Source organism: Acanthaster planci, linkage group LG09 (assembly GCF_054643075.1).
Source record: "Acanthaster planci isolate LZ-2023a linkage group LG09, COTS_SCS, whole genome shotgun sequence".
NCBI classification, from domain to species: domain Eukaryota; kingdom Metazoa; phylum Echinodermata; class Asteroidea; order Valvatida; family Acanthasteridae; genus Acanthaster; species Acanthaster planci.
In genome coordinates, this window is record NC_141785.1 from 6,505,146 (window position 1) to 6,528,145 (window position 23,000).

The following is a 23,000-nucleotide window of genomic DNA, read 5'->3' on the forward strand; positions in this document are numbered from 1 at the left end:
ACAAAAATACTTCTCTGTAATAATTAATCTCTGTTAAGTCATAAACTCATGAAACACTTATTAAGCATGAATAGAGCTTGATGTTAGAGAAATTAAGTACCAATACGTGCTCGGATACTTTGCGAAAGTAAAACAATCTCATGAAGTATTTTAGATATGTATTGACTGAATACTAACCTTGAATTCTGGACTCATATTCTTTGGCCATTTTACTGGATCCTAGAAAAATAACTGGTTTGTTAGTTCCAAGAATTTGAAATAATTGATTTGGATCTTTTCTTTAAAATGCATTCCTCACATAGTAATTACATACATATATGTCCCATAAAATGATAATCACACTTGTTGCATTTGACTGTTGTATATATTTCATAATCAACAAGCTTTGCTACTTTTACATTATCATTTATATAAACATTGATCTTAACTGAACTGGAGAAATATTATTCTAATCTTAGCCTAACTTCACAGAGTATTGATGGACCGTTAAATATCTCACATAGTTGTGAATGTTTTCATTTTATACATAAACCATTGCCATTGGTTTCCTGCACAGTGGAATATTTTGATATAATAAGGTTTCTATGAGTTTCCAGTAAGTGGACACAATGAAAGTATGTTATGGCATTCCATTTCAATGTCAAACTTACTTTAATGATCAGGCTGACCAGTTGGAAGATACTATTTGTGTAGAATGGGGGTGTTCCAACAAACAACTCATAGAGGATGCAGCCAAGGGACCAGAGGTCTGCTGTGTGGTCATAGGGTTTTTCCTCTACTAATTCTGGTGCCATGTACAATGGCGTCCCCTGTGAAATAATTGATGATTCCACATCATCAAAGTCATCTGATTTGTGAAAGAGCGTATTTGTTAATAAAACAAAGTGGTTTAATCAAAGAAATAGTTTTTTGAGTTGACTTAATCTAAAAACAAATAACAGAAAATCTATATAACCTTTGACTGTCGTATGTTGTCTACAGAGGAGTTAAGATATGTTTTGTTGGTTAAGATTGCTGATGTTGAGTTGGGAGAAATCACTACAAATATTCTCTGGACTATATCACTTCTCTGTGTCACTCAATTATTCACCAGTGGCAAGACTGAATTCTGCAAAAGCAATAATTGACCTACCTTGATGGATGTAAGCACCAATGTGTTGATGCTCATGGCTCGTGCAAAGCCAAAATCACAGAGTTTAGCCACGCCCCCTTTACCTAGCAGTATGTTTTGTGGTTTCATGTCTCGATGAAGGATTCTATGCGAATGCAAGTAATGTAAGGCAGATACTAACTGTGCAGCAATCGTTTGTACCTGTTGAAGATGACAAAAAGGGGTTAGACATTTGATGTAGATTTGAAACTTTCTTTACTGCCTTAAAAAGCAGCACAATTTTCATATCAAGAGCTTTGAAAATCGCAACATTTCTAAAAAATGGCAATTTTTTACAACAAATTGACACCAAAAGAGTCATGTGCCATTAAAAAAGTATGTGTTTGCTCTACTCAAAAATATCATAAATCCCACACTTCAAATTACCATGTTTGTAGTCCCTCTTTCAAAAGCCAGTCACCACTAAATATTTCAGAATAACCTTTTCAAACTAAAGTCTATGTGATGCTACATTTTTTTATTAAGTAGAACAGAACAATAGCCAATCATTTGACCTGGTGCTCTGGTAAACTGCCATCATCTTCAAGAATCTGAAAGAGTTCTCCCTCAGCATAGTCAGTAACAGCAACCACCTAAAATAGAAAATAAACAAACTGAATAATAACTGAAAATCTATCTCCTGCTGTACTGCCTATGAGCAGGAAGGTGATTCTAAGCATTGACAATGTTGCCTAATATACATGTACATAACAAGCAAACTAGTACAGGTTGAAACTTACCTCTTTTTCAGTCTCAAAGCTGTCCAACATCTCAATGATATTTTCATTGTGCAACTCTCTCATTATCTCAATCTCTCTCCGTAGATTCTCAAGGTCCTTCTCACTACGTCCCAGCTTGGGGATGAATTTTAAAGCTACAACCTACTCCGAGAAGAAAGATTAGTTTACAGCACTGGCTGGATTAATGAAATATTAGATGCCTTCACATGTCATACAGTCTCCAAATAAGATGGACCTACGTACATGTGCTTAGTTTCTGACTGTTGTGGATAATTTTATTAAATTATTTCACTGATGACTTCCTATTGAAACTTATAATTAAAACAATTATTCCCCAAAAGCATACCGTCATTTCTAGAAATAAGGTTTTTTTCCATTTTAAGAACTAAATACATGATACCTGTTCAGTCCAATTACATGTAATACTAAATACAGTCTGAATAGATAACTTGATGATATTCTATTTGATTACAATGCCCAATCAAAGTGCCGACAAGCGTGTTCTTTAGTGTCATGCTGCAGAAATGGTCCAATGCAATTTAAATCATAAGATGAGAATATATGCATTGCACACTAAGTGAGTGGTAATTCACTTACATTGGTTGACTATAGCACCTGTTAACATACACGTACCTTGCCTGTGTATTTCTTTCTGCCTTTGTACACTTTACCAAAGGAGCCTTCTCCAATCATCTCAAGCACATGGTAGTTATCCATCTTTTATAAAACGGAGGAACAGACGGACGTTTCTCTAGATTTGCCAAGAAGTCAACTTTTGCAGGGCCGCCTGATGTGGCTTCTGATCTCAGATGTGACGACAGCTGGTTATCTGATATTTAGCCTGAGGCCTTGGCTTGATACAAATGGTCCTGATAAATAAGAAAACATCAAATATATCACAATAAAATAAAGAAGAGGAAGGAAAAAATGTTACAAGTAGACACCTGACAAAATCAACATAATCAATTCCCTCATACCTGTGTATCTGAGGACTTTTACTGATGAGCACTGTGCATGTTAGGCCTAAATCTTCATGATCAAACTTACCGAGGTTTATGGTAACCTACAAAAGTACAATAAATATGACAAATTAATGATGTAGCCTAGGCTACTGTAGGCCCTTGGGCCTATGCTATTTTATGTTAGCCCAATGATGAGCAGGATGATGAGTTTGGCCAGGAGACCTGCCAATGGCATGAATGAGACCACACTCATGGGGCTAATCTGTTAGGCTTGAACACTAATAAGTAATATGCATGATCAATCGCCCAATCTTTGCACGACGCGGTTGTGAAAGATTTTTCTAAAAAGGGAAGTAAAGTTAGGCCTAGGCCTAGTCAGAGATTTCATGCAGAATTCAACAATCGCACAGAACGATCAGGCGACTGTGCAGATTGGACAATCACACCCATTATGAAGCTTGTTGTAGGCCCTAGGTCTACCCCCAGAACTGTGGGGTCTGATGTCCACCCCACTACTAGGTTTGCCCCGCTCCCGCAATGGTTAGTGGGAGCGGGATGGACGTCAGACCCCACAGTATCTGGGGGTAGGCGTAGGCCTAGTAGTAGTAGTAGTAGTATTGAGTATTGTATGCCATGTTTGGCCTTTTCTTCACTATTTTTACAAACTGGTGTACAATGCTATCTGTACATGCTGTAAGCATGGTAAGGTTTGTGTAAACCTTACAGTTCTGTGGGTAGTTGTGGGGGTAATCATGGTAACGACACAGCACTGTCCGGAAAGTGGACATGGTGGGCGAATTTAATTAAAAACAATTCACATTATTGATTTTTCTAGATAATTTCAGGGCATACTCCAATAAACTGGAAAGCAAATAATTACAATTTTTATCAAAGCGTTTACCACAACCATGCTGAAAGTGACAGGAGACCAAATTTTGGAGAAATAGCTAATGCCATGAATGTGTCCTTTCGAAAACGGCAACATTAGCGCCATCGCTCCAGCAAATCAGGAATTAGTCTGTCGCCTAACTGCTGTAACCAAAGGCTGTAACTACACGTACATAGATTCTTTCAGCGTTAGAGTAAGTAAAGAACCAGACTACGGAAATCATCTAAAAATATAAATTATTTTGTCCAACGAAACTTTTGCAATAACTGAAGAAATGCACAAAATACAAAAATTCACGTTTTTTGAATTCTTTTTTTATATTTGAAATGAAAAAGAACTTTTTGCAGGAAAATAATGTCATATCTCTTTTTTTGTTTTGCGATCGAGGATAACCCTCGCGGGAAAATCAAAACACTGACTGACCTCTGTGCATGCATGATCGATCATGATGATTTCTGATCTCCGCATGCAGTGCGAAAGTTCGTTTTATAGCTTAAGTCTGATCGTGTGAAAAGACACTTTTGGTTTTTTTTTTGATGGACAAAAATAATATTTCAAAAAGCTGCCTTATGTTATCCAGACACAGACAGTACTCAAGTTGGAAAAGTGTGACAAATGGGTTCAGATTCAAGTGGAGTTGTGGAATTTCTTCCCAAGCAATTTTGGCATTTGGATCCCGTGTACCGATCGTATGCCAAGCTGTACATTGCGGATATTCTGCAGTTGAAGCATTATTCGACTGACGAAGGTTGTTTCCATTCAGTTGTATTGATTGTGAAACTATTTTTGGTTCATATCACCGCCATTATCATTCCCGTTGTGATGATGTTTATTGGCCTTTTCTGTTGGTTGTTACTGACTGTATGGTGTAAGTTAGCTCTCTAAGTGGAGCGTTAATTGTAGGGCCTATTCCTCTTTTTCGATTTTGGACGGGATCGGTCATCCTCTTTTTCGATTTTGGACGGGATCGTCCAAAATCGAAAAAGAAGAATACTAACGCTCGACTTAGTAGATAGAGCTAGGTGTAAGTGTGATTTTCTTTTCTCCGAAGTAACGTTAGGCTAGCTACATCTATTTGTTACGCCCCAACTATAGCGTCTGTCCCAACTATAGGCCCAAATACTGTACTGCCCAACTATTGTTGGCCAATCTCTGTAGAAAATTTCTCAACCTTCCCGAAGTTTATGCAGCTCACACCTGACATAATAAACTTTTTGCTTCAGTAACTCTGATCCTAGCCTAAACTGCTTACTGCTGAAGTATTGGAAATTGATAATAGTTTTATTCCGACTGACTTCTTATATAATTTCATTGTGAACTGCAAATTTAATTTTTCTCTTGCCACGTTGTCTGTTTGCTACTTGTAGGGGCATTTGCATACCAGAATCATCCTATAAACAGAGTTGACGTTATTGGATGGTTGGTAAGAGTAGAGGAACGACCGAGTATGTTTTATTATGGAGGTGAGTTCATAAAGTATCAAGCATTGTTCTTCAGGACTTTATTTAGGCTCCCTTCTCCCCCCTGATATATATCACCCACACATAGACAGTGTGCATTTTCTATTAACCCAAAGAAAAAAGCCAACATACATTTTTAACAGTGGTTCAAATTTGTTGCTTGCTTTCAAAACAAACAGTCCATGTACCTCACTTCCCATAAATTTGTCAAAAAAAGTAAAAATACAGAAATATACTCATTTTGACCAGAATGGCAGACAACAACAGTGACCAAGTTGTATTCTGTCGTTGATAACTTTGAATTTTAAGCACTATTGTGTACAATGTACATGCTTTTCTTCTCTCTCAGTTGATGATGGTACAGGGGTGATCAACTGCTGCTGTTGGAAATCAAAGAATAACGGGGAACCTAGAAGTAAGTTGCAGGTGTTAAAACAAATTATCTTTTAATGGAATGCACTAAACTTTATTTTCTTTAAAATTTAATTATTAAAATTTAATTATGCACGGTCAGGTTTTTTTTTGTGATTTTATTGAATTCAGGTATGCTGAATGGTGATGGCACATCATTGAGTGATATCGTCCTCAGTAAAGTATACAAGTATGACACTCAGGAGTCATGTCTTGAACTGGGTGATGTGATTCATGTCAGGGGTCGTTTGAAGTGCTATCGCAATAGACTGGAAGTGTCAGCTTCCTATTACAGTGAGTTCAGAGTTATTCCTTTAAAAGTTGGTAAACACATCCACACTTCTTTCAGTATTTATTGTTGACATGGTTGATATCAAAGTTAAAAACATTCAAACAAAAACTTCATGTACTTTTACCATTGTTGTCAGGAAAACTTCTTTTGAATTTACCTGTAACTTTCTGAATTTGTTTGCAGGAAAGATTGATGATCCATGTTGCAGGATTGAGATCCATCGAATGGAAGAATTACCAAACATCTATGAGAATGTCTATGACCCTCCATTTGTTCTTCCAAGCCATGTGATGCAAGAGTTGAAAGTTCAAAATGAGGAAGAAAGGACTGGACTGACGAGAGAGGTAAGTCACAGTCAGTAAGTAACCCTGTCTGAGAGTCAAATGGACTAGGGTTCTAATCCAACTTGAATCAATTGTGACTGAACACCTTTAGTTTCTGAATAACTGTTGGTTCGCTGGTAACAAAACTGTTCTAGCTTTTTTCAAACTACTTTGCAACTTTCGTAAATCCCTAATGAGCCACCACTGAAAAGTTTTCATCCTGTTGGACTCTGTCGTGAAAAAATGACTTGATTTTAAAACTCTAGAGCTATTTGCTTTCTCATAACTTTGTTGTTAGATCTTGCCATACAGTGTAAGTGTACTAAACTCTGAGGTCATTTCCATATTGGAAGTATGAATATAAATTTTATTATCTTTTTTTCAGGCTCAACTGATCGACAGATTACAAAATTATCTTCAAAATCACCTTGCTGACAGACACACAGGAATAAAGAATTTTCATCTGAATGAATTGGAGACTTTGGATGATGTAATGGCTATAGCTTCATGTCAATGCCTGGAATATAAAAATGTGAGTATATGTTGTGGACAGAGCACAGATTGCAGACTTGTCCTGATTGGCATGCAAATCGACAGATAGCAACCTCTTAGTTACATTCAGGGATGCCATTTACTGCTTGTTTCAAGGCCAAACAAATTGGACTGTGAGTGTCATATAGAGTATAGGACCTTCAGCTTTTCCTGTAGAGATCCTTGGTTGGTGTGAATAATGAATTTTGCTTTTCCATCGGTTGAGGAAAGTTTACCATAACTTTTTGATACATACACTTGTAGTAAGTTTTTCCTACTTTTGTTTTAAGATCAGTTCCTTGCTGTATGTGTTTTCTCATTAGGAGGGTGGCAGTGGCTCCGCCCCTATCAAACAAATCCGTAACATCATCAAGCAAGCAGTGCTGAGGTTGGAGAGAGAGGGCACTGTATACCGGAGTGGTATGATTCATGATATGTACGAGGTAGAAACACAAATAGATGTCTCTTCAAATGACCAATATGACTTAGATTTAACATTGGAACAAATACGTTAAAGTCACCAAGGTGGGCACTGTCCACAAAAAAGTTGTGATATAATTAACAAATGTAATATGTAATGGTACTAAAATCTAGTTTGGTGTTTGAATTATTCAAATTTCCAGGTGGTAAGGACCAACTTACCTTCAAGACTGGACAAAACAATTCTACAGATCTTGAGGAGTGACTGTCATCTTTCCAGATGTAAGATGGAATGATTTTTTGTCTTCATTTAGCATCATTATTTACCAATGTGTTTCATGAAAATTATTATATTTTTGTCCTGGAAATTTTCTTTTGAAACTGAGTCACCTTTAAGAGGCATGCTTTTGAAGCATACACCCTGTATTCGCACATTCCATTGCATGCTTTTCAGAATAGTTTTGCAAAAGGTAAACAAGAAAATTCATTGAGAGGTTTTGTGAGAGTTGATATCGCAGTAGTTGGGTGTAAATTTGTATTTTGGAATTGATATGTGCATGGGAAGGTGCATTTGTTTTGAAGAGGCACTGTAAACTGCAATTTCATGTCTTAATTCCCAGATGAAGGAGGCTGTCATTACATGCATGTTATGGACAGACTACATGAATATAGTGACTTCCAAAATGTCTCGGTGGATACTGTCCGAATGGCTTTGTTGAGGCTGGAAGAACACAGTGATGTTATCAGTGCAACATCCAAACATTTCATACCGGTCAACTGACCAAGGTCAACATCGAGGTCAAGCAGTCAGTTGATTCTGGTCAGTAATCAAGGTCAAGAGATCTTCTGAACTAAGTCAGCAACAAGGCCAAGGGTCAGTGTAACTAACACAGTGAGGACAGCACACAGAGTGAAGTCAGAACACATCTGAATGCTTCATCATGGTCATTTGACCCTGGTCAGCATCCAGATCAAGAGGTTAGTGCAATTCAAAACAATTTAAATAATATGACACATTAAAAAAATCCTGCTACTTTTGACCATAGGAATACCCTTGAAATTATCTGTAGATTGTTGGTAGTGCAGTGCTGAGTACAAAACATCAAGTTTATTTAAGTTTATTCCGTAGAGGATTAGCTTTCTCTTACAACCTGCAAATTTGGAACGATTTCTATTCAAAATATTTATGTGCTTTCCACCACCACCCTGGATAGGATTGTGCTGTACAGGTCATCAAGCAATGTTAACATGTGTTTGAGTAACTTATGCATTACACACTATTGCAGTGTATTTCAAGTGGGCAGTAAGGGTCAATGTTTTAAGCAGGTGGGGGTCTAGCGGTCTCTTGGACACACCTTACACCATCTTTGACATCTTAAATTTTTTGTTTCAAACACAAATGCATAAATCCTAACGAGCTTTGACATCCTGGTTTTTCACTTTATTGGACACTCTATTTTCAAATACATGTCACCGCTACACACTACTCCGGTGTCAATGTACCATGGTTGGAACATTACTCCTAAAGTTACATGTACTGTATGAACGGCGCATTGACAAGGCTCATGAATCGCCCCCTCAAGGCAATGCAGTAAGGCAATAGGCAATCAATCATGTTTATTGTGTTTACACATTATATACTCCAAGGCAATGAATTACAGCTTGATTTTCAGAAGCTGGGCTAGATGGAATGTGTAACACTGTAACATTGTCACAAATAGCCACGCATATGGCACAGTTTAGATAAGGATTCAGGAAGAGGAAATGCTAATGTTGAATTCAGGAAAAAATATATGAGAAACTTGAGAGCACACTGCTTGTGAGTTAATGAGCATGTACATACAATAGATTTAAAGTAACCACACATGTACACAGACATGTCATTCCTTTTATGTTTGATCTCCCGGTAACATGTGGTTTAAACAATCATGTTAAACAATCATGTCTACAAAAGTGTATTGCATGTACTTGTTACATTTATCACTTTTTACCGAGCTGTACTGCTTGCTTTGGGTCCAAGTTAAGAAATTAGAATTCTGTTAAATTTATGCATACAGTGAATGTTCAAATTACATATGCAGTATAAATAAACAATATTCATCATGGTACATGTATGTGTGGTAACTGATCTGTTCAACAAGAAATCACATAAAGAATGTTTTATATGGCACAGTTACCTTTTTTTTTTGTGCTGTAAAGTCAAACTTCTTTGAAGTGGTTGGCTTAAGTGTTGGTTCTTGATGCAGAGTTTGCATCCAAAGCTGTGTTATGTTTGGCCAAGCTAGAGAAGAACTCCTGGGGCTTCTCTGGTTAAACAGGACAACGGATTTCATGAAGAAATTTGTCATTTCAAATTTCCAGCAGAGAGACAGTGTCTAGCTTTACTTTAAGATTAGTCCTTCCTGGAAGCATCCTTGGTTGGGTCTTGATATTCGACCCACACGTATCTTCATGTGGATGGTGGTAAAAAGGGACTTTCCCTGTCTCAGGTTTCCTGTTTCAAACATGATTTATTTTCAAGCTTCCTTTCCCAATGATCTCTATGTTATATTACAAATTTCAAAGGATGGTTTATTTCATGACTTTACTGCAGAAGTACGTGTAAATGGTAGTTAATGCATCATGCTTTGAGAAAGAGAAATAAAAGACAATGCAGGAAAAGTATAAACTGGAAATCTGCTTAGTGTAAAACCTATATACATGCATGTACATGTGTAATTTAATGTTTACAATTTTATTTACTAGAATAAAATCAAACCCTTGGCTACATATATGGATCCAACCTTTAATGTAGTCATGAATATGTAATGACTGCCCATTATTGCTGCAAGTTAATTTATTTTGTGTAAAGTACTGATCCTATTGAAATCATGGTGCATACAACAAGCTCATGTGGTTTTCTACCATCAGTGTTCATAATGAACTTAGACAAGCCCAGCTGTTAATCATTACTACTGCCATGAATGCCAGACCACACAGTGACTTGGAAAATGCAGAAATGGACTTGCTTCACTGATCCACCAGGAAATAATTTCATTTTGCCGTCGCTGTCATCCAGATATTAAATAATGCATGACTGGTTTCATGGTTAATACTGCAGATGTATTTGTAGGATGAAGGATACATGTATTTTTTTCTGTCATAGAATTGACAAATAGTTCCACTCAACTAAAAATGTAATTAAACCAATGCTTGCATGCAGTCCATAAACCTATTTTGCCTATAATTAAAATATTTAGAAAGGTTAACTATTTCATTTATTTATCAGCATATATATAATTTTTTTAAAAGAAAAATCATCAGTATTATTGCATATCAGTGCACTTCTTGCATAATAAACATTGGTGGGATGTACAGTACAGTACGTACACGTATATAAGTATAATTTACATACATGTATCAACTTTGTATAGCACAGTGCACAAATGACAGTAAAGACAAAACATGACGTTAAAAACACCTTGGAAAGTACTGTCCATATAAAATTGACAAATTTGAGATTTAACAAGTCAACATCAGAATAGAAAGACATAAAAAGACTGAAAATAAATACATTCAAAGTCTGAAATAGCCATGAGGCATACTATACCTAAAGTTACGGCAAGTCAAAAGTAATATTTCTGTTTGTCAACACTCTATTAGCATTTCAGTTGCGACAATAATTTGTAATTGTAATAAAAGCAAAAATTCTAAATTCTTTTTGCATAAAAAGCTAAATAAAGAGAAAGACACAGCAAATTACACATATCAAACACCAATTATGCATCAATCATCAATGATGAAGCAGTTTGTAAATGCTAAAACAAATGAACATCACTCCTATCAATCGTAACTCTGAGTAGAAGTAACATCTGCATAATATGACATCAGTGAAGTTGGACAGCTCATTATGCTCATCTTTCAAGATTTATATCTGGACTTCCACCTTTTGACAAATAAATCACTTGGACAACATTCCAAATTTCCTCCAGTCTTTCTTTTCAATTGCAAATTTTCAGATGATTTTGTTTCCACCGAGGCAAAGATCTGTGTAGCTCATACCCACCTCTCCCAGCCCCCCTCCAAAAATGTTTTTAAAAATTCAATGGCACAGTGTCGGCTTTTTGAGAAAAGATGTGGGTTAAAGACCTCGTTGGGTGTTTTTCCTCAAATTCCTTAAAAATGAACACTTTAAAAGTCCAAAGTTATGAGAGTTTAAAAATTAAAATAAACTATACAGGAACATTCGTTACTCAGTCCAGAAATGCTTACTGATGAAATTGGATTCAAAAGGTAGACTGACCATCAGTTATTGACTGCATCCGAAGAGGATTGTCCTCCATGTACTCTGATTCATCTAAGCGTCTCCAATGGTGACTGAAAGTAAGAAGAAAACAACAAAAATTGTCAGTAATCAAGAATTATTCACCATGTCTGTGCCAAATGTAACATGTACATGTAGTTGTTATTTCAAACTGAGGAAAATATAACACACCTCCATGTCAAGTAATTATAGTACCTTTTGTATGAAAAGATCATTATTTTCAAGTGTAGAATACGTTTAGCGGTACATGCTGTCAAGTGGAAAGTTTTTAAGAAATACTGTCGACTAAACTAGCTTTGTAAAGAATGTAACCTTGCCAGATGAGGCATGCACTACAAAGATCTAACAAAAGAAGCATGGTACGGTGCAATGACAATGGATGTTCATTGTTAGTGAACTGTGTTTCTTTTGTTAGATGTTCGTAGTGATGCCTGGTTTTGATTTGAGACTCAAAGGGGATTAGAGTTATTCTTCCCATATCACTTCTCACTGTACAAATCCAGCACAGGTGCATCTCTTCACACTGTGTTTACACTCACTTCAGATTGGCTGGTTGTATAGATGTGCCTCATGATATAACTAAAGTGGGCCTTTGCACAAAGGAATCTACTCATGTAGAGTTAGATGATGTTGTGTGGGCTTTCACATGCCCACACAATATTTTCCCTACCCTGAAAACAGCTTGCTTCAGAGGCATTTTGGGTCAAGGTTATCTGTGGTAGCATGAAGAGGAACAGTCCAGAAAATCATGGAATATTCAGTCTGAAGTGGTTATCATGGTTGGAAAAAAGGGAGCATTTTCCCAGAGTTTCTTACCCACAGGACAAATTTTGTCCATTCTAGTGAAACAAGTACATGTACATGTATGTGTGTACATGTACATGTGCCTTGACTTTTGGGGAGGTTTCACGAAAATATGTCAGTTGTACCACAAAGGTGTGTTCCAAACTTAATCTCCTTCAAGCACCTTGCATTTTAATTTGAATTTATTGGCTAATCTGATAAGTTGACTTCATATTTTAATATGAACAAGTGAAGAGAAAACCAAAGTTTGAAGCAAGGAATGAAATGTCACTGTCTGAATCACATTTTAGGGTTGTCCATTATTTATACATGTACCTGCAGCTGCATACAGTTACAGTACTTGCTGATAAGTAGTACTCACACTCTTAAGTAGCGATACACACAGTAACCAACAATAGCCAATCCAACTGTGACACTGAGTGCTGCAAGAACGGCTCCTATTACTAGAGAAATGACAAAAGATTCAAACAATTCTATTTAATCACAAGGATTTTTCTCAGCTGTCCTGACAATTAATCTGTGCTTTGTACGTTAGACGCACCTCACTTGGTGAGTCATATTGCTTCTCCTGAATTACAAGGAAGAATACGAGTAAAAGATGAAATACCCAGCCAACAAACTAATTGTTGGCTGGGTATTATAAAATCCAATGTCACAGAGAATCCCCAACACACTGCTTGTTGAACTTTGGATGGTACATTTCAGCAGTCTCATGAGAGTTTTAATGTATGTGTGTGAAAGGTGTAGACCATACGGTATGTCTAATCAATGCTCAGTTTACTGTAAACAGCCCAGGTGTGTGTTCCACTCAGATGAACACTGCAAACATTGAAGTACATTTCAGCAACTGTTCTCCATTAGTGGAAAGTGTTTAGTATTCTTTGTAAAGTGCACTCTGTCAGGAGAACCCATGATGCTTGTCCAGCATTGGAATGGAAATTATATTTAAGTGTTCAGTCATAACAGTGACATTTTCATTTTTTAACCATTGAGTGCAGTTTTTTTTTCTACAATTGATTTGAATATCTACAAAATATACCTGTACCACTGCTAATGTTCTTGTCTTTGTTAGGCGCTGTTGAAGTCTCGATAGTAGATGCAGCAGTTGTTGTCAAAGAAGGTCGGATCACTTCAGTACATAGGTGAACCTGTGAGTTGTTGACACTACAGGTGACTTGGTAAAGTTCAGAGGCAAGAATGTAAGAGAAGACACCACGGTCTGAGTTGCCATATAATATAGCTGAGTAAACAGCATCTGGGAAATCTGGACTTGGTCGGATCATGTATTCCCCAGATTCAAGGGGCCTGATGGCTCCACACAAGTCTCCATCAATGATTGCAGGTCGTTCCGCAAATTTCAAAGCAGAACCTTTGGTGGGTATTGGTGTAAGTAAAATCTCATCAAAATACTCACAAGGTGCCATTACACTGATGTAGTTGCTGACTTCAGGAGAGTTTGTGTACATAGTGGAGAATATAAAAGCCTGTTTTGTGAACTGCTCTGCTGGTGGCACTGTCACCAGAGCAGTGTCTAAAACAATGCTTCCTAGTTCAATGTAGTGAAGCAAAAGAAATGGTTTGGATCCCCAGATGTATCCTATTTGGTTCTTGCCAATAGCAATTTCATAAATCTGGCCATTGTTGAGAGTGGTATTTCCATGTTGATAGTTTCCTGTGGAGTGTCGTCCTGAATACCAAGTAATGTCAGTGTTTTTCCAGATAGCAACTACAAGGAAAATGTTTCCGATGTCCATGGAGTTAAGAGGCACTGCGGTATATCTTGTTCCCAAAGATGGTAAGGGGAACATCTGATCTAATGACTGCACCCAGCTAAGCTCATGTGATGTGAGATGTGTCCCCACAATGCCTAGCATCGGCATTTCTGAATGGAAATGACCCCCCATGAAGCTTCTTCTTGTCTGGTACTCCAACCATCCTCCAGTTCCTAAGTGGAAGTTTGCGTCCACTGGAATATCCTCATGATCACGAACGGTGACATTAATGTTTGGCCTAAACTGAAAGGATGTGTCTGGTTGAATAGCCACAACAGTAAGCTCTGACAAATGATCCTCGTGCATATACGGCGAAGTTACTAGATAATACTTGTCAAGTGATGCACTAGGGATTGCTGTAAAGGCACTCAGACTTCCGCCGACCTTGACAATAACTGACACCGTTATGTTGACATCTGCAGTGATGTTGAATATAGCTGGAGTGGTGTTAGTTGCTAAAGGTTCAAGTGCAGAAATGTGTAGCGAAAGAGAAATGATTGGAGGTGCAGCATCAAGGGTGAAACTGTCCGAAAAGTTTCCTGATAGAAGATTGATGGTACCGGTTCCTGTGGTTGTTGAACTGGAAGTATGAAAGAAATGATCAAATATTATCAATATGTCAATATGTGTGAAAGTGCCATATAGTAAGTTAGAAGGGTTGGGATCTGTCATGATGTTTCCTAATTTCAGGATTTTTTCTAACATCTTGAAAGTCTTGAATATACGATTGAGACATTTTTACATGTAAAAAGTGAAATACAATGTAAGAAACTCATATTTTAAGGGGCGTCTCGAAGCAAACACAAATTTATATCATAGACTCTACACTGCTTTGGGGCCCTCTAAGCCTCTGGTAATTATTTCATGAATATTTAACATTTTCTTCTAATCTCACCCCCGGTTGGGTGACATTTTGTGAAATAAATTCCTTTTTTGAAATTTATTTAGAGTGACTTGTGTTCCATGTCTGAATCCTTTTTACAAAACTGATTTCTGAAATTTCAAAACGAGAGAATAACTAAATACTTTTCATAAAAAACATGATAGCTTCCTACCTTAGACAAGAAATACAAGCGATTTGAAGGAAAGACCCCTCTTCTGGTAAACCAGTGGTTAGTGGTACAGCAACTAGAAAATCTTGTCCATAGAGTTGTGTTGTCCGATTTGGTTCTGTTCAAAAGGTTGATGTTGATTGAAGTTTACAGAATGTTTCCTGAGACTAGCAAGTTTACAAGCATTTTTCACGGTCAAACATTTAGAAAATAAAAAGTTGCTAATGAACTGGTTTCTTTCTAAATTAATGATCCTCAACCTGTTCCCACCTGCTCCCCCATCCTGTCCGTCTTACCCAAACCTCTCCCAACCCTTTACCTTTTACCTCCCTCTGGCTATATACATGTACCTCCCCTGCACCTGTAAATTGATCAATTTTCACATTTTACATGGGCCACAAATCCCCTATAATCTTGTAATATGGAGGTAATACTGAATTTAATATCCTATTACCAAAGATGCAATCTGCACCAAGTTGTCATATCAGTCAAAATCAGTCAAACAACATTACGATATGTCTAGTTACTGAGGAGCGACAAGTGAAAGGAATTTTGGCTGTGACTGTTTCAGCAAAGGAGGGTTTTAATTAATTAATGCCAATTTCACTGTGTCAGGTTTGCAACTTCTTTGTTTTGGATGACTTAGTAGGGACATAATTGAGTCTTTAATAGAAGCGTTAAGTTAGAGACTGGTCTTGCCTGGGGAAGCATACTATCTAACCTGCCAATTAGCATGCCGTATTCCTTCCTGAGGTCAGGCATTACCACACAATAAATTAAAATTTTCAATGAAGTGAAGGCTTATTTAAATACCTTTTAATCTATTGTGTGGTAATGCCTGACCTCACGAAGGAGTACTGCTAGGTTGGCAGGTCTGCATATGCTTAGTAAAGCATGTGTTATCATCATGCTTGTGGTTAGAAGAAATGCTAATGATTCAAAGGCTATGTCATTTGGACTTTAATCATCAGAACAGTGGTCAGTATTTTACATTTATCTCCAAATATGGAGCAAATTTTTATATTTTGCCATGTTTCCCATCTCTTCTAAAATTTTGTTTTCCCCTCAGAAATCTATCTAAGTTTATCATGGACCCATTCGTTAAGCCTCACTTCAGTGATTCTGAATCTTCTACCCGCATCATCAGTGAATGACATTTGTGAAATTTAACAGATGTAGCAAAATACATGGTTTTCTATGAAGCAGAACTTTATTAACCAACCTGAGATATTGACAGCATTCAGCACTGGTAGAAGGGCAGTAATGACAAGTGTTGCAAAGCTGGGGACCCATCCAAACTGATTCATCTTGCTGTTTGGATGTCTAGAAAGTTATCACTGTTAAAGAACTGGAAGGTAAACTTAACTTGAAGGCAGAAATGTAATAGCATCACCCCTATTATGTGTAACATCATGTCAGCTTTCAAGGTTGGCTTTAAATTACAAAACTGTGTAGACTTTGATCTTTTGCTCTGGTGACTAAACCATCTACATTTGTTTCTCATTCGCCTATTCATTTTGCATCAAAAATAAAAAAGGAAACAAAAGAAAACAAAGAATGTCTGTTGATTTTGCAGTACTTAAAAAACTTATTTTGGAAAATGAAGAATTGCATTATTCGACCATCACACTTTTTGAGTGTCACAAATACTAACATGATGTGTAATACAAAACTGCTACAAACTGCTTGCTGACTACAGTGGCCTAAATTACAAATCACAAAATATGGAGGGCCTGATGTTTCGATCCTAGATCTTTCTCAAAGGCAAAGGCCTTTGCCTTTGAGAAAGATTCGGCTAGGATCGAAATGTCAGACCCTCCAAATGCAACATGCTTAAAAAGAGGTACAGTTTCTGTTAATTTTAGATACCTTTTAGCAAAGTAAGAGAGTTCCTGCTTAGGGGAATACATTCAAACTTAGTAAACTTGATTGTGATTGGATTAATAGAATATTGAACTTCTTGACTTATCTTTAGCATAGACTCTCTTGGTAAGTACAAATTATGAAAAAGTTACTGTAATCAAAATAAATCTAGTAATTTATTTCATGAACACAAATCCCATCTGCTAGTCTTCAATGGTGACATACTTCATGAAATTAAGGTGTGAAAAAGCTAGTTGCCACGGATCATGTCAAAGCAGGAGATTAAAACTGTCTTTTGGGAAGGCATAAGCAACACATTGACAGTTGTCTACATAACTAAGGCACTGTGGGCAGATTTTCCAGAACATGTCAATATCAAATAAATTTGGCAGACTAACAAAGTTTTTAAAGGAAAGAAAGGATATTGATATGCCAAATCTACAAGTATGATACTTTATGTTATTCAGCTTTTGGGTGTAAATACATGTATCAAGTAAAATGCAGTATGTTTGAAATTATCAATTTCTTGTACATAATATTGCATCAGAGACATTTACAGCCACTACATACAATCTTACTAACATTAGAGCCTACATGATCTCTGTGTTTACCATCTTAAATAGAGGCTGGTACAGTACATGTATACTATTGCATTTCTTCATTGTGAAAATTAGTGATGTTGTGGATAGCATCATAACAGAGATGTCGTTTATGCTCTTCATTATTACACAGAACTCAGTACAAACATGTACATGTACGTTGCCACTATGCCGCAGAAGTGCGACAGTAGGTCATAAACGTTGAGCCCTTTTTGCATCTATAATAACAGGAATCGAACTTGTCAACCTCTTTTGTTGACGTTATAACTAGAATACAAATAGCCTTAGGGGGCCTTCATGTAGGCAGGCTATACTAGTCAGTTCTGTTTAGTTATATGGCAAAGAACATACTGCATATGTACCAGATATGTACTGTAACTCACCTATATCACCAGATGGCATTTCATATCCGATGGCGCCATGCTAATATTTCATATTTTCTCCCGTGAAATATAGAACATCTAGGCTACCTGTCACTCCGTTGCCCATCTATTTTTGTTTCGGCAAAAATACTCAACTTGTCTTCGCTTACAGAATCAGAATTCCTCAGAAAAGGCAACAAGCAGAGCTATGGAGGCTTTGATCATGTACCAGATCATTCTGAGCTGCAGTTTCGCTCGATGGGCCCTGAAACTACGAAAGCAGTTCAAAGTTTGTGTATGGTACCCGCCTCCTTCAGATTATGTCAAAACAAACCAAATGTCAACTAGTAGCAGAACATTAATGTTGCAACATCAACGAGCAAGAGGGCGCTCCTCAGTCTCTGCGCGTTTTGTTTAAGTGCAAAGTGGGTGTGGCCCAGTCGGATACCTTTTTTTTGAGTTTGCCACATAAACTTTCACTAACGCCCCCCCCCTCCGCCCGCCCAAAATGCTGAAGATGGAGGCTCTGCTGTTGAGTCGGGGAAATAAAGAAAAAGCTGCTGTTTCGTGTACATAAAGCATAGGCCCACTACATTTTTTAAACAAAAAATTCAGTGGCATCTACCCCCTTCAGTCCAATCAACCCAAAGCTGGACCAAGAGAGGGCGCATTTTCTTAGCAACAGAGGCTATTTTGGTCGGAACCACTGCAGGTCGGACGAACTGACTTGCAGGTTCACCAAAGTTTTGGAAATGCACGCGTTGCGGTCGCGTTTCTACCAACAAAATGAACACTGCAGACCAAGTACAGTAGCAATTTCCAACCGATGAGGGGTGCTTATGTTCAATCAAGGCGGATTGCGTCTACAACCGCCTTTCCCGGAACTCAAACTAAACGGTTGCCGTCTTCATCTTCGCAGCGGTTGGAAGGAACTTTAGACCAGATTCGATGTATATCCATCTGTCAAAACACCACCCACGAAACTGAACTGGAACACAAACAACTTCTACAGTGTGGCCCTAAAAGTCTTGATTGGTGAAGTTTTTATGGATAATTAAATAAGACTTTTTGGGCCACACCGTCGAAGTGTGAAACTTTCCACCATGGGGGATATTAATCTTGTTTTCCGGGGGGGGATTCTCAAGGGGTTAAGAAGACTGATTGATAAGCCATTGGTCGGGATCTTTCAGGGGCGGGATGACAGATCCGAGTCCGACGCTTTCTAAAGCGAGGGGCTTTGTCCTTGACACATATAAGACACCAAATCCTTGCTACGTCTTCACACAATTGATATTCCCCTTGAATTGGTCGTTTCACCAAACTGCAAAGTAAATATTGGAGGTGGCATAAGGGACCGCGCACCTGTTTTCCTACGTACATGTATCGCTCTTTAAAGTTATGTTATAACTTTTAGCGCGTGATACTTCAACCAATGACACGCTGATACTATAACGTTTAAAGGTTTTCACATTTAATCGAAATATGTTTAATTACTTCTACATTGTTATTTCATGTTTTCCCATAGATTTAAAACTTGACATCATTTAGCTGTTAGCAGTACTATAAGTACAAGTTCAAGAGTTCGCAACTTACGCACTACAGATCAACTTCATTCTTAAGAAAAAAGCATTTCACATCGTACAAATACGCAAAATAAGAGATGTAAATAGAGGAACAGGCTTATTTGATGATGAAATGGGCTAGGGAATATGCTGCAGCATCCCCGTACAGTCGGTGTATGAATACTTGTGGATAACCTAATTGTCAGTGAAAGACCACAACAAGAGCTTCATCAGGACCGAACAGAACAACGAATGTCTTTAATTACAAGTTAAAACGCAGTGGAGCTAACCGCGTCGACCAAAGAGGGTCATTGGGCCAGGGAATGTGGAACTCTACCCGTATATTGTAACGTAAACCTGATAACACCTCGTGCCCTGGATTGTGACCATATAATATTCTACACGAGTAAAATCAAATGAACTGAAAACCATTGTGATAAATGAGTCCTTCGTTTCAGCCAAGTAAGTATTACATGCCAGTGTATTTATATTGATATTGATTGTGGGACAGCACTGGTGAGTCATAAGAGGTTGAATCTTGTATCGTAGTTCCATTTCCTCCCTTGTAACGGCACCTTTCCTTAGCGGCTGCATCCAGCGTCTACTTCTTAGCGAAGATCCTCTTGCTAACCACAGCTTTGTCTCCAGTGCCGATGGTTTGTGTCTGCACAAGTTGACCATCAATCAACTCACGGACAACATCGATAGCCTCAGGGTTGCTCTTGTTATCGATTCGTAGTTTGTTTCCCTCCCAAACTGGCATATAGGTGCTCATTTCCTTCTCGTTGAGCGGGTTCTTCTCAGTGAACTCCTGGCCCACGGTGAAATTAGCTTCAATTGTCCTGACTCCCTTGGTGACGACTTTGAAGACATCTCCATCTTGAGTGATTTCCAGGACCGGAGTAGCGGCAGCTGCCATCTTACGGAGGGCAAAGTTGAGGTTCATCGCCTTGAGAAAAGCATCAAGATTCTCGTTTTTGACGAGTTTCCATGTCCCGTTCAGGTCAATGGGTGCCATGATTTATAATTTTTAACTCGATGCGAATCGTGTATTCGACAATGTACAGGTTTAGCTGTCTGACACACGAAAAATGAGCCTCCTGGCGGTCGATCGACTTATTTTTATATACGTTGTGTCTATGTACATGTGCAAAGTCCACAGTTTGCAGCAGTTATGCAATTTTGCTGTGTAAACATTAACGTCGTGATCGTTTTGTCGCACCCGAATGGATGCACCCAACCATTAAGACCGTGGTACCTTTCACCTGCATCTGCGCGGGTCACACCCTTAAACTTGTACCAGTCTGCTAGTAACGGTACTTGTACAGGTTGGATACAAAATTATGACGTTACACTGTCTAAGTTTCTGACCACAGACACATAAATCTGTTTCTGACTCCGAAAATATGTTTTACAGGATACATGGGCCCACAGGATGGGTACATTTCCCTTGTAACTCGCGCTAAAAACACTACTTTGAAGACGTATGCAAGTCTCCCATTCTGATTCTACTCATCTCTCTTTTTACCTTTGACAAAGGACTCATTCACCGGCTGTACAAAATTGATTTGGAATATTATTTCAACAAACTGTCCAAGGCTGCTTTGGTGTACTTTTGAAGATATTTTAGCAGGAGCTATCTACCTTAGATAGAATCAACACCACAAACTTTTCTTCCTACCGTAACCAATTTATCAAGAATTCGTCAATCAGAACTGTTGATTGTACACTCAACCACTCATGAGAGCACGGATGCTTGTTCCCTTGTTCTATGCTTAAAAGCCTGCTTACGTCGACAAAAATCCGGTTCTCAATGGAACATTGGGATGGTCGTTTGTCAGGCAAACGGTCAAGCGCATCAAGTGACGATTTGGTGCTTCCGTGGAAAGTGTTCTTGGCCCCAGCCCACTGTTATGCTCATGCGGTGTATTTCTGAGTATCTACAACAATAAGCAATATAAACAATTGCCTTTCTAGCTTTCGTACTTTTCGCGTGCTAAAAAGTGCTGGGGGGTGATCTGCGACCATCTCTTGTTCACTGGGTTAGAGGTCATGAAGTATGATCGTTCATTAACAATGCGACATTTATGGGGACAGAGAGACACACTTAACACCTTCTTATCTGTAGTTAACATGTTGTAAATGGATTATGGTCCACTAATCCAGACTTAATGATCCCTAAATTAGCAACAGAAAGCATATTGGCCGATAATTAATTTATATCAAGTAGTGCTTCAGTGACCTCGATCACTGCCAGGGGACAAGGGTCAAACACTAGTAAGTGTTATAAAATGTACAAAAAATAAGTTGCTTTATGCAGAATTTAGAAATACTGAGACTGTTGAACAAAAAATTCAGGATAATAACAAGTGAGAATGTTTTTGAAACACTGATTTATTGTGTATGCATGTACATAATATTTACAGACAAACTATGACTTGAAACCCTACGGAACAAATTTCGAAAACATTTAACACATAAAACATAGCAAAGCCATTATCAGAACCGTTACCATTTTGTTGATATTACAAAAAAGTCATAAAAGTTTCCATGATAAATCTTCAGATGATAGATATGTAGTTTTTCTTGTAATTAACTTCCTGTTGACAGGAATTTAATTTCATCTGATGAGCTCATCCCAAATCCGAAGACTGGGTGAGCGACACTAAAGGTTAACTGCAGCAGGATTCTAAGCTGTAAACCTGGGCCCGTATTCACAAAACCTAAACTTAAGAAAAACTTAAGTTGCAAATAAACACTAAGCCTCCAACTAACTTAAGTGGGGTTCTCAACTTGAGATTCACAAAACAACTAAGCACCCTACTTATCTTAGTGCTACACGTAAGTCTCTAAGAAAAATGTGCTATGAGGGTTACATGTTGCTCATGCGCATGAATCACACATCAACAATGGTTGCCAAGTGTCCATTGTCAATCAATCAATTAAGATTCCGGACGCATGCCGACAGGTTACAAAGCTGAATTTGCCTGTTAAATTGCACATTAATTAATTGTACTTACTGAACAAATCAAATTAAAAGCGCGCGTTTGATACGCAATCCACTCCCGGGACGCGTTTAGACGCAGGACGCATTGAAATCCCATTAAATTAATGACAATTTTAAAATCGCTGTTGTAGTGACATTACGCGCACGCGGTACGGAGATTTAATTTGATCGCAACACCTTAGACCATTTTCACTATTTTGTGAAATATTTACAGTATCTCCGACAGTTCTCTGAAATGTTCCACAAGCATAAAACTGGAGTGCCGTTAAGACTTTTAATTCTGGTGATATTGCATGACTTCGCTCGGTCAGTGAGGTAATTTCGTCCCTAATAAGATCAGTTAGGAATAATATTCCGTCTCTGTCAAATCTATACCTTGTGAGTAGTTCACCGTCTGTATATTCATCCAAAGGGTTTCCTCTATCACGAAAAAATCTCTCCCTTCGTATCGCTCTTTCATTAATTTCTCTAAAACGAGCGGCACGAATAAAAGCCGCC

At 37.9% G+C, this 23,000-nt stretch overlaps 4 protein-coding genes across 9 annotated transcripts in view; 1 reads left to right on the forward strand and 3 right to left on the reverse strand.

Moving 5' to 3' along the window:
- Nucleotides 1-3,897, reverse strand: part of LOC110989057 (serine/threonine-protein kinase 36-like) — a 19,835-nt gene extending 15,938 nt beyond the window's left edge. The window contains exons 1-7 of one of the 2 annotated variants that reach the window (XM_022253157.2): nucleotides 3,754-3,897; nucleotides 2,524-2,759; nucleotides 1,891-2,031; nucleotides 1,666-1,743; nucleotides 1,133-1,312; nucleotides 651-809; nucleotides 178-219 (exon numbers count right to left, since the gene is read on the reverse strand). In XM_022253157.2, coding sequence (XP_022108849.2) covers nucleotides 178-219; nucleotides 651-809; nucleotides 1,133-1,312; nucleotides 1,666-1,743; nucleotides 1,891-2,031; nucleotides 2,524-2,607 — 684 coding nt within the window. In that variant the 5' untranslated portion in view covers nucleotides 2,608-2,759; nucleotides 3,754-3,897. Of the gene's footprint in view, nucleotides 1-177; nucleotides 220-650; nucleotides 810-1,132; nucleotides 1,313-1,665; nucleotides 1,744-1,890; nucleotides 2,032-2,523; nucleotides 2,760-3,732 lie in introns of both variants that reach the window. The other variant, XM_022253155.2, reaches the window with a different exon arrangement.
- Nucleotides 1-11,132, forward strand: part of stn1 (STN1 subunit of CST complex) — a 13,897-nt gene extending 2,765 nt beyond the window's left edge. Inside the window, exons 1-9 of one of the 3 annotated variants that reach the window (XM_022253162.2) lie at nucleotides 4,170-4,489; nucleotides 5,109-5,204; nucleotides 5,551-5,616; nucleotides 5,745-5,906; nucleotides 6,088-6,248; nucleotides 6,613-6,759; nucleotides 7,082-7,201; nucleotides 7,382-7,460; nucleotides 7,799-11,132. In XM_022253162.2, coding sequence (XP_022108854.2) covers nucleotides 4,357-4,489; nucleotides 5,109-5,204; nucleotides 5,551-5,616; nucleotides 5,745-5,906; nucleotides 6,088-6,248; nucleotides 6,613-6,759; nucleotides 7,082-7,201; nucleotides 7,382-7,460; nucleotides 7,799-7,959 — 1,125 coding nt within the window. In that variant the 5' untranslated portion in view covers nucleotides 4,170-4,356 and the 3' untranslated portion in view covers nucleotides 7,960-11,132. Of the gene's footprint in view, nucleotides 1-4,169; nucleotides 4,490-5,108; nucleotides 5,205-5,550; nucleotides 5,617-5,744; nucleotides 5,907-6,087; nucleotides 6,249-6,612; nucleotides 6,760-7,081; nucleotides 7,202-7,381; nucleotides 7,461-7,798 lie in introns of those variants that run through there. The other 2 variants (XM_087141535.1, XM_087141536.1) reach the window with 2 other exon arrangements.
- LOC110989058 (uncharacterized) lies at nucleotides 9,669-18,257 on the reverse strand. 3 transcript variants are annotated; one of them, XM_087141534.1, is made up of 6 exons: nucleotides 17,955-18,257; nucleotides 16,332-16,432; nucleotides 15,113-15,227; nucleotides 13,325-14,637; nucleotides 12,647-12,728; nucleotides 9,669-11,534 (listed from the first exon to the last, which is right to left on the reverse strand). In XM_087141534.1, the coding sequence occupies exons 2-6, from the start codon at nucleotides 16,414-16,416 to the stop codon at nucleotides 11,444-11,446; spliced, it is 1,686 nt and encodes a 561-aa protein (XP_086997660.1). In that variant the 5' UTR covers nucleotides 16,417-16,432; nucleotides 17,955-18,257; the 3' UTR covers nucleotides 9,669-11,443. The 3 variants fall into 3 exon arrangements, with proteins under 3 accessions (XP_086997660.1, XP_022108852.2, XP_022108850.2); XM_022253160.2 differs by having other exon boundaries at nucleotides 16,332-16,446; XM_022253158.2 differs by having other exon boundaries at nucleotides 16,332-16,457.
- A 1,130-nt stretch (nucleotides 18,258-19,387) lies between these two features.
- On the reverse strand, nucleotides 19,388-20,747 carry LOC110989070 (fatty acid-binding protein-like). The gene has a single exon (XM_022253179.2). The coding sequence runs from the start codon at nucleotides 20,511-20,513 to the stop codon at nucleotides 20,097-20,099; it is 417 nt and encodes a 138-aa protein (XP_022108871.2). The 5' UTR covers nucleotides 20,514-20,747; the 3' UTR covers nucleotides 19,388-20,096.
- Nucleotides 20,748-23,000: the final 2,253 nt, after the last annotated feature.

Coding starts and splice junctions, on each gene's coding strand:
- LOC110989058 (XM_087141534.1), bottom strand. CDS start 16,416: ATGAATCAGTTTGGATGGGTCCCCAGCTTTGCAACACTTGTCATTACT. Junction 15,228..16,331: donor GAATGCTGTCAATATCTCAG/GTTGGTTAATAA, acceptor CCTTTTGAACAG/AACCAAATCGGACAACACAA. Junction 12,729..13,324: donor GAACATTAGCAGTGGTACAG/GTATATTTTGTA, acceptor TCATTTCTCTAG/TAATAGGAGCCGTTCTTGCA.
- LOC110989070 (XM_022253179.2), bottom strand. CDS start 20,513: ATGGCACCCATTGACCTGAACGGGACATGGAAACTCGTCAAAAACGAG.